This window comes from Narcine bancroftii, chromosome 8 (assembly GCF_036971445.1).
Source record: "Narcine bancroftii isolate sNarBan1 chromosome 8, sNarBan1.hap1, whole genome shotgun sequence".
NCBI classification, from domain to species: Eukaryota; Metazoa; Chordata; class Chondrichthyes; order Torpediniformes; family Narcinidae; genus Narcine; species Narcine bancroftii.
Genome location: NC_091476.1, coordinates 170,290,987 through 170,301,576, shown reverse-complemented (window position 1 = coordinate 170,301,576; position 10,590 = coordinate 170,290,987). Strand labels below are relative to the sequence as shown.

Here is a 10,590-nt window from a genome sequence, read left to right as displayed (position 1 = left end):
AAGCCTGAAGGCTATTTAAAAGAAAATCAACAGATACGCCACAGACTACCTCTAGCTCAGGTAAGGAGATAGTTCTTTGGTAACTTTTACTGAATTGAAATTTTGTTCACATTTTAAAACCCTTCAAAACCTTCATTTGATAAAAAAGACAACCAAATGTTCTTTCTGTTAATCAAGCACAAATTAAACAATTAGATAAAAAACCAGACACAAGATATGAAAACAACTACATTTTTTTATATTCTGCTTCTCATTGTGATATTTGTTTAGTCCATTCCATTTTGATTTTTGTTTCCCCCTCACCCCCCCCAATTCTCTCCGTTCTCTGGGGGCCACATTCACTTCCAGCTCTGTTTATTAGCCTCGTTCAATGGCATAAAGGAAGAACAGCACTGAGGTAACAGGTAAAGGAGAAACAGCTATCAAGACATGACAGCACCTTTCCATGCTGTGAGTTAAATGGCCAACTGCACGTTTGAATGAGCGTATTATGTGCAGCACATTTGAAATCAATATCCACAGATGCCTCCTGTCTGAGTCAATACCTGTACCCAACAGAATGGATGCTCTTATTGCCATGCTGGAGGTTTCCACAAAGGTATAACTGCATTGTTGCAACTCCTGGTTCCATTTCTTCCAATAGATCAGCACTGAATTTCTCACGCACCTACTTTTTTGGACTTTGATGTCCCCCTTTCATCCTGGTCAAAGTTTCAGAAACATTTCCTGCAGCCTTGCGATGTTTTTTATTAATCCATGCATTGCTTATCGCATTGTCCATGCTCTGTGATTTTTCCATTTTTAAAACACCTTCATTGGGTGACAGGCCCTGTCTCTGCAACAAATCTCCAGCCGTTCTCATCCAGTGCTAGAGCGTGCCAATTCTGCTCCCAGCACAGGTTTCATGTGGCCTAGGGAAACACTGGAGTCAGCCCAGTGTTACAGGTCATGCTGTCCTTGCCGGGCAGTCGTCGGTCATTGAACGTGTGCATGTTGATTACCGCCTCGGTCTTCACCATGACAGGTGCCTGTGGTTTGTGTTTTACCCTCCGCTGACACGTGAGAGATAACCGTAGCTCCTGGACCATGGTGCTGCACAAGGATCTCTGAGAAAACAAGTCGCACATCTGGTGATATCATTTTTACCATACATCTTTTTTCTCACCAAAATAAAGCCATCAATGGACCACTTTGAGAATATATCATTCTTCATTCTGAAATATTTATTTTATTTAGACATACAGCATAGTAACAGGCCATTTCGGCCCTTGGGTCCATGCCACCCAAATTACCCCCAATTAACCATCAACCCCGGTACGTTTTTGAACAGTAGGAGTAAACCGGAGACCCCGGAGAAAACCTACGCAGACACAGGGAGAACGTTCAAACATCTTACAGACAGTGTTGGTTTCAAACCCAAGACTGGTCCTAATCACTGGCGCTCTAAAGGCATTGCACTAACCGCTATGCCAACCGTGCCACCCAAATATGTATGCTTGTCATAAGATTAACACAGAAAAAGAAATGGCCAGAGTTCTTACAACGCAGTAACACAGCTAGTAGATTTGCTGCCTCACAACTCCAGTAATCTGGGTGCAATCCCTTTGCTTATTTATTGCCTTCCTTCTTGCTGGTAAGGTGGGGCTATTCATGCTGCAAGGCCCCTCAACTCTTCCTCTACTACATCAATGACTATTTGCTGCTCCCTCATGTACCCATGATGAGCTATTTGACTTCATCTACTTTGCTGCCAACTTCCATCCAGACCTCAAATTTACATGGTCCATCTTCAGCAACACTCTCCCTTCCCTCGATCTCCCTGTGCCCATCTCAGGAGACAAACTCCCAACACACAACCTCTACAAACCCACCAACTCCCACAGCTACCTCAACAACACCTCTTCCCACCCTGCCACACCGCCCCCCTCATATGAATTCAATTCCATTCTCTCTATTCCTTCATCTCTGTCGTATCCAGGATGAGTCCTTCCATGCCAGATCATCTGAGATGCCCTTCTTCAAACAATGTGACTTTCCCTCTATTGTCATCATCTCGGCGCTCACCCACATATCCTCCATTACCTGCACATCTGCCCTGGCCCCCTTTGCCCCCACATTCAGCAAAGACAAGATTCCTCTTGTCCTCACCTACGACCCCATCCTCCTCCCTAATTTCCCTCACCTACTATGTAATCCCACCACTAGACACATATTCTCCTCTCCTCCCCTTTTCACTTTCCACAGGGACCATTCCCTCCGTGACTTCCTTGTCCACTCCTCCCTTCCCACCAATCACTCCCTCAGAATCTACCCTTGTGACTGCAGAAGATGTTCCACTTGCACCAGCACTTCATCTCTCAGCTCCATTCAGGGCCCCAAACAATTCTTCCAAGAGAAGTAACATTTCACTTGTGAATCTGGAAGGGTCATCTACTGATTCCAGTGCTCCTGTTGTGATCTCCTCTTCATCGGAGAGACTGGACACAGACAGGGAGATCACTTTGTGGAGCACCTCAGTTCTGTCTGCCACAATAGCATGGATCTACCAGTGGCCACCAATTTCAATTCTCCATCCCTTTCCCTTGCTGACATGTCTATCCATGGTCTCATGCACTGCCAGACTGAGACCACCTTTGAATTGGAGGAACAATACCTCATCTTCCTACTGGGCACCCTGCAAATGGACAGCATTAATAACGACTTTCCTGGCTTTGGTTACCCACCCACCCACCCCCCACTTCTTTCCTCGTCGCCTTCTCCTCTCTTTCTCTCCCTTCTGTCTTCTTTCACACAAATATGATGCATTCTTATCTTGGCCTTTATCATATCCTATTAACACCTCTTTTTGGTCTGGATTCCACCCTCAGCCGGCAGTGTCAGAATTCTGGAACTTTCTGAGGTTTCCTGCTTCTGGCTCATTGTGGCTTATTCCTCGAAGGAGGGGTCAGGCCAAAACATCGGCAATAGATCTTTGTCTCCTATGGATGCTGTAAAAACAATCTGAGTTCCTCCAGCATTTGTGTGTTTTTACTATAATCAGAGCGTCTGCAGACATTTGTGTTTCACTCAATTCCTTTAATCTTCTCTGTGCATAGTTTTCCAACCTCAGGCAACAATGTAGGTTTCCTCCAGGTATTCCCATTCCCCTCGCATTCCAAGATATGTAGGTTGGTAGATTAATTGGTCACTGTAAATGACCCCAAGTATCAATAGCTGGTACAATCTGGGGGAGTGGGGGGGGGGGGGGGGGGGGGAGTTGATTGGAATGCTGACAGAGAATATGTTACAGATAAGATAATGTGGGGGATGGGTTAGTGGAGGGGGGAAGAGAGAGGACTGATCTATCAGCTGGCATAAATTTGATTGGCTGATAGGTTACCTTTTCTTCTGTGAGGAGCTGTGTACATGCCACAGTAATCATTTATTATCCTGCAACAGTGCCGGATCAAATTCCTAGAACATTTTACCTGACACTATCAAGGGAATACCTTCGCCACATGTACACAGTGGTTCAAGATAATAGCTTGCATCCACTTTTTCAAAGCCAACTAGTGATGAAAATAATGTTGGCACTGCTTAGTGATACCCATGAATGAAGGAGAAATTCACAAAATAACTTTAAACATAAATACGTAAGTGACTGAAAGCAAGAGGAAGCTACCTGATTGCTTCAGTGTGCCTCATTTCCTCGACAGTGCCAATTTTCCATGGACCTCAAATCCCCGATTTTTCCCCCAAAAATAAGCTTCATCCTCATTCATTATTTAAAGAGCCAGACTCCTCAAACATAAGCTTCAGCTGCAAGTTCTTCAGAACCACGGGTGAGTTTCAATTTGGGATTGCCGCCTGTGAATCTAATAAATCAGTCCTGTTGCCAAGGGCAAGCAAAAGATAAGGCACAAAGGATAATACAACATCAACACCGCCCTGTTTCCAGGGAAACCTTAAAAACCTATTACCAAGAATAACGATCTATACCTCTCTAAATAGGTGAGGCCAGTTGATTTCTATTTTACCTGTTCACGTTCAGCAGTTTTTCGGAGTTTATAAATAAACTCTCCTATTGCCACAAACACTGACAGCACTAGCCCAGCTGCCAACACAATGAAGATGCCGCCGATGTTTTGAATCCCAAGAGCGCTGGCCTCCTTGTTCTCCTCTTCAGGGCACCCGTTGCCGCGCCACCATTTCTCTTTTATCATATGCAACTTGCCATCCTCCTGAAGCTGTAGAACTGCAATGGTTATTTTTTCTTTATATGGTGAACCTGCAGAGTGGAAGAAGGGAAAGTACATGACAGGCTAGAGGAAGAGCCGTCCAAAGGTATGCTTCGTCAAAGCAATGGGACTAAGCAAAACAACAATTTGGCACAGACTAGATGGGCCAAGTGGCCTGTTTCGGTTCTGTTGGGTTCTATAGGTCATATCTTGAACTAGCACCTTGCGGTTAATTTTCAATCAAGAGAATTTACATTTAGTTTGCAGTTACACTGTGCAGGTGACTACCTCTTGAAAGCGGCAAAGGTGGCTTGCACAAGCTCTGTATCCTACTCAGTTATGCAGATTAAATATCAATGGTAATGATTTGATGGGACATTTGGCTTAGACCCAGGGTTGACGTGGTTTCAAATAAAGTTTGTAAGACTGTCGACAGCTCATAACTTGAGAGCCATTTAAATTACCTTTGCATTGGTGGTTGTTGCACTACAGATTGTGTGAAACCACAGCAGTGGGTGGGGGGGGGGGGGGGCGGTGCATTTTCCAAAATTCAATTTGGACAATCAACTTCTACCATGAGAAAAAGAAACCCTAAGCCGGTATAGATTGATTCAAAAAAATGTGCTGGTAAACCTGTTAAATTGTGTTAAATCAAACTGGATTTGACATGAAACATTATATACTTGATTTTTAATCATAAAAGCTTTCAATAAATACTAATATTCCATACAGTGGCAACAGATAGATTCTGAATTACTCTGGAGATAATACTTTTTAAAGATCTGATTGTCACATACCGAGGGGAGTTCCGATACCATAGCCTTTTGAATCAATGTGGCCTCCGATCTGGGTAAGATTGCAGTTCCTCTGGGTAACATATTCAATGGTGGTAGATTCCATTAGAAAGGCATAATTGGCTGCAAGAACTCGCTGGATTCCTTCCTCATTGGACTTAACGAGAGCCGTTTGTTGCCGACTGCTCATGAAAGCCCACATCTTCTCAAAAGTGGAAATCTTTGATCTCTGTTTCAAAATGAACAAGGGAGACGGTGAAGGTCTATCAACCATTTAATCTGCTGAAGATATTCTGCGGGACACACAGACATCGGTTCAGGCTTGGATGCTTTGGACCTCAGGGTGCACAATGTAAATGCAGCAACTGAAGCCACCAAATTTAGGATTAGATACAGCAAATTTGGTCCAAGGTCTGAAAGTCATTCAAGTCTCAGTTCGTCAGATTTAAGCGATCAAAATATATTTTCCTTTTTCAATATTTTCACTTTTTCTCCTATGAATTTTTATTTATTTTGTTGATTTTTAAATTTCTTTGGATTTTTTGCTAGATCACCAGCACCAATAAGAGAAATTGAAGAGCACACGGATCTTAAAGGCTTGTCTTCCTGGCGGGTGGTTATAGAGATAGGGAGCAATTTAAAAAAGCAAGAATAGACAATTTAAAATTGGGACATTGTCAGATGGAAATCTTGAGGTGACAGATGAATATGATGGTGCAACCTACAATAATGGAAGCAGAGTGTTTTATAGTACCTGTATAATGGTAGGAGACTGGCTTAGAGGGTATTCAAATAAGATTCAGTACAGGTGCAATAAAGGAGAGTTGGAGACACCTTTGCATGTGGAAGTACATCGTCTTTTTGACAGAGATGAAATTTGAAAGCTCTTTCAGAGTCAAATGTAGGACCAAGATTGTAAATGATCTGCCTCAAAAATCAGACCTTTTATCAATGACATCACACATATGGAATGCATTGCTTGTTGTTCCATAAGTGATACTGGAAAATAAACCTCTTTATCTACTTTTACACATGATTTTCTCAATCAGTCTTATCATGAGGCTGTGCTATAGACATTAGGTATGGAATGGAAAAGCCTTTGCTCAATTCCCATCTGTAACTAAGCAAATGCAGCAACTAGCAACACTTAGTTTCCAGTCTTTACACATCCCCAAGGCCAGCAAGCTAATGGGTTTACAGGTTAAAAGCTAACAACCTAAACATTTTTGTGAACACAAATCATTGATAATCCTCAAAGATTATTTCAAAATCCTTAACCATCTAGTAATCTGGTGACTTCTGACCATTAGTCAAATCAGAGAACAAAACTATGAAACATTATCCATCGACTATTGTGGTAAGAGATATTACATAGAGCAAGACTGATCGACGATATTGACAAGCTTCAAGTTTCCCACCATCATGCCAGTATGAAGTATTTCACCGCCACGAGCCTTGAATGAATTCCGTCCACTTGCACTCACGCCCATCATTGCAAAGTGCTTTGAGAGACTGGTTCTATCACATTTGAAATCCTGTTTGCCCACCACCCTGGATTCCCATGAATTTGCCTATTGCGCTAAAAGGTCGACTGAGGATGCCATCTCCACGGCACTTCACTCTGGCCTAACCCACTTGGACAGCCCCAACTCTTATGTCAGAATGCTGTTCATTGACTTTAGTTCAGCATTCAATACTGTGATTCTCTCCAAGCTGATTGCCAAATTTTGTTACCTTGGTATCAGCTCACCCTCTGCAATTGGACCTTGGACTTCCTGACTAACAGACCCCAATCTCTTCACTTCCATTTTCACCCTGAGCACTAGGGTGCCTCAGGGCTATGTGATGAACCCTCTTCTAAACTCTCTTTTCACCTATGACTGTATTCCTGTATATGGGACTAACTCCATAATCAAGTTCGCTGATGACACCACGATAGTTGGCTTAAGAAGAGGGGATGATGAGATGGCCCACAGGGATGAGATCCAGCATCCGGCTGAGTAGTGTACCACAATAACATGACCCTTAGCACTCAGAAGACCAAGGATATCACTGTAGACTTCAGGCATGCTGGGAGCCACACTCATGACCCTATCTACATAATGAGCAGTAGTAGAAGGTGTATCAAGCTTCAAACACCTTAGTGTCCACATTTCCGATGATCTCACCTGGCCCCTGAACTTATCCATCCTGATAAAAAAAAAGGTGCAAAAACGCCTTTATTTCCTGGCAAGCATCAAGAAAGCTCACTTCCGTCCTAGGATACTGAGAATTTTTACCACTGTACCATTGAGAGAATGCTCACTCAGTATGGTATGGCAACTGTCCTGTATTGAAATGTAAAGTACTCCAGCGGGTGGTGAAATCTACCCAGCGGATTATCAGCACCCAATTGCCCACCAATGAGAACATCTATCTGTCTGGGCAGGGCGAAATGCATTATCAAGGATGCATCTCACCGTAACTATGGACTTTTTACTTTCCTTCCTGTAGAGATAGAGTGCTACCACCAGGAGTCGTCGGAGTCAGAATGTGCAGCATCTGGGGAATATTGCATCTTGGGTAGATTCAAGGTGAATGCCTCCACATGAGGGTCTGGCATGTGTATGTTCTGTCCTTAGTGCTGTTTGCTTAACTAATAAATCCAGTGTTTTAAAAAGAACTCAAGTTTCTTTACTGTAATAACAGAAACATCACACTTCTATCCAATAGGTGCTACAGGACCCTCTGCTTCTGAACCATCAGGTTCAGGAAGAGCTTCTTTCCTGAAGCTGTGACCCTGCTGAACCTTCCATCACAGCGCTGAGCAGTCTTGTACCCGTATTGTACTGTCAGTGCTGTTATACTTGGCTGTTTACAGTAGCGCTTGCTTTTATTCACAGTGACTTGTAAATAGCACTATTCTTTGTATTTCTGGATAGATCAGTGGTTCTCAACCTTTTTCTTTCCACTCACATACCACTTTATCAATCCATAATTCCATAGGTGCTCTGTGGTTAGTAAGGGATTGCTTAAGGTGGTATATGAGTGGAAAGAAAAAGGTTGAAAACCACTGTTTTAATCTTTCCTCATTGACTCGTTATGTGCACGGTTTCATAACTCTAAAGGAAATGGACAATTGACAATTCTTCCCGAGCAAAATATTTCAGTAACTATTGGGTCTAGAGCAGTGGTTCTCAACCTTTCCTTCCCACTCACATCCCACCTTAAGCAATCCCTTACTCATCACAGAGCACTGATGGCATAGGGATTACTTAAAGTGGGATGTGAGTGAAAATAAAAAGGTTGAGAACCACTGGGTTAGGTGCTAATTGCATTTAATTGGCTTTATATCTGTACTCAGCACAACGACAAAAGTTTAATCTAACTAGACAAAGCCCAATTATGGTATATTTATCCACTATTGCCCCATCAGGGTTTTCCAAATGATAACCTCTTCTTCCAGGTCACCACAGAGCTCCCCTTGTTTCCTTAATTTCAGGTGAACCACTCTAGCCAGCCATTTCCTCTTGTAAAGACGACAAGGGTTTTCAACAGGCTGAACTCAGAACTCACAACCTGTCTTCAAAATGGGGCTTTCAACCAAGCCTGTCATCTTTTCCTGTTGCGGCCTTAGAAGCTACTGCAGAACTTGAACTGAATTCTTCTCTCTTGCTCTCTCTCTCTCTCTCTCTCTTAGAGAAAGCCTGTTTGGTCTTCTTTCTCTCTCTGCTTGCAAAACCACTTGACATTTCTGCTGGGCTAACCCAATCCTTGAAAGAACCAGCCTCTGCCTGGTACCTGGTCAACATTCTTCTCCATTTACACCTTCTTTTGAAGTTCCTTCAAAACCATCCCATTGTCTTTTGCAAAGTCACTGGTGCCTGCATGCCTGGCTTCAGCCAAGCTCTTGCATTTTAAATGAGACATGAAGTGTTACTCTGTGGTGACCTACAATAACCCTCCCCCCCCCCCACTTCCACAATCTCTCTCCTTGAAAAACATATTTATAATATGAAATATAATATACCTGTCACATTCTCTTTTAATAACTGGAGAGAATAGAGAGAAAAACCAAAGAATATTAACTTTGTAGCTGGTCCTGAAGCTTATTCTGTAAGCTCCACTGTAAAGTTGTTTTTCAATTGTTTCTTGTGAAACACAGAAGTTTGCAGATGCTGTGATTGGTATAAAAGCACAGAAATGCTGGAGGAACTCAGCAGGCCTCACAGTGACCATAGGAGGTCTGTGCCTTTCTTCTTGAAACCCGAAATGTCGGTAATATATATGGGCGCTGCAAGACCTGCTGAGTTACTCCAGCGTTTATGTGCTTTTATTCCAATCATTTCTTCCTCTGTTCTACCCTATTCCTCCCATCCATCAAGTCACACAGCCTTGGCTCTATGGATAGTGATAATAATTTCATTTATATATATTTTATGCACCAGGATTCATTATGGGTCACGTCTCCAGAATGGAGGACCATCGCCTTCCCAAGATCGTGTTATATGGCGAGATCTCCACTGGCCACCGTGACAGAGATGCACCAAAGAAAAGGTACAAGGACTGCCTAAAGAAATCTCTTGGTGCCTGCCACATTGACCACCGCCAGTGGGCTGATATCGCCTCCAACCGTGCATCTTGGCGCCTCACAGTTTGGCGGGCAGCAACCTCCTTTGAAGAAGACCGCAGAGCCCACCTCACTGACAAAAGGCAAAGGAGGAAAAACCCAACACCCAACGCCCAACCCACCAATTTTCCCCTGCAACCGTGTCTGCCTGTCCCGCATCGGACTTGTCAGCCACAAACGAGCCTGCAGCTGACGTGGACTTTTACCCCCTCCATAAATCTTCGTCCGCGAAGCCAAGCCAAAGAAAAACAAGATTCATTATTTTGGAATATTTTATTTATGATTTTCCAAACTTGAACTCAGTTATCGATGTTAAGGGCATCAGCATTGACTACAATTTACAATTATCCATTTTATATAGTTTTCTGCAGAGTTCAAAGCTCTTTTCACCTCCCTCCCTCCCCATCCACCACATTTAACACTTAATTAACCACAGTAACACACAACATTCAAGACACTCACACTAATAAAGGGATAGGACATATATTAGGGTTTGACAGAATTCATTCTTGCTGCAACTGAACAGGTACTTGGTTAAAAAAAAAACTACAATATTGATTCATGAAGAAATCCACAGATTCTCCCTGAATTAATGACTAACTACGTTTTCTACATTTTTTGTAGAAATTTTGATACCAGACATGTGGAGTATTTTGCTCTTAATTGTTTCTATTTGTTCCCACTCCCAAGATTGAAGATACAGCATATGGTTCGTCGAATGATAGTTGATAACCCCCCCTGCCCTAAATCCATTGAGAATTTGCAAGACATAACTAGAATGGCATAATCACACTGCCAGTATGTAACAATGCAATCATTCATTTGCTTCATCCTTTGTAATTGCAGGATGAAAATACTTAAATCAGAATTTGCTTTCCATAAGTAGTTGTCATTTTAACGTCAGAAGCATATTCCACTAAATAATCAATAGGCAGAGACATGGCAACCGTTCTTGTACTGAAAAGATGAA

General features: G+C 42.7%; 1 protein-coding gene across 1 annotated transcript in view; it reads right to left on the bottom strand.

The window, feature by feature from the left end:
• Window positions 1-217: 217 nt before the first annotated feature.
• LOC138741567 (glutamate receptor ionotropic, kainate 3-like) overlaps window positions 218-10,590 on the bottom strand; it is a 480,058-nt gene continuing 469,685 nt past the window's right edge. The window contains exons 14-16 of the mRNA XM_069895823.1: window positions 5,015-5,240; window positions 4,017-4,267; window positions 218-1,106 (exon numbers count right to left, since the gene is read on the bottom strand). Coding sequence (XP_069751924.1) covers window positions 912-1,106; window positions 4,017-4,267; window positions 5,015-5,240 — 672 coding nt within the window. The 3' untranslated portion in view covers window positions 218-911. The remainder of the gene's footprint in view (window positions 1,107-4,016; window positions 4,268-5,014; window positions 5,241-10,590) is intronic.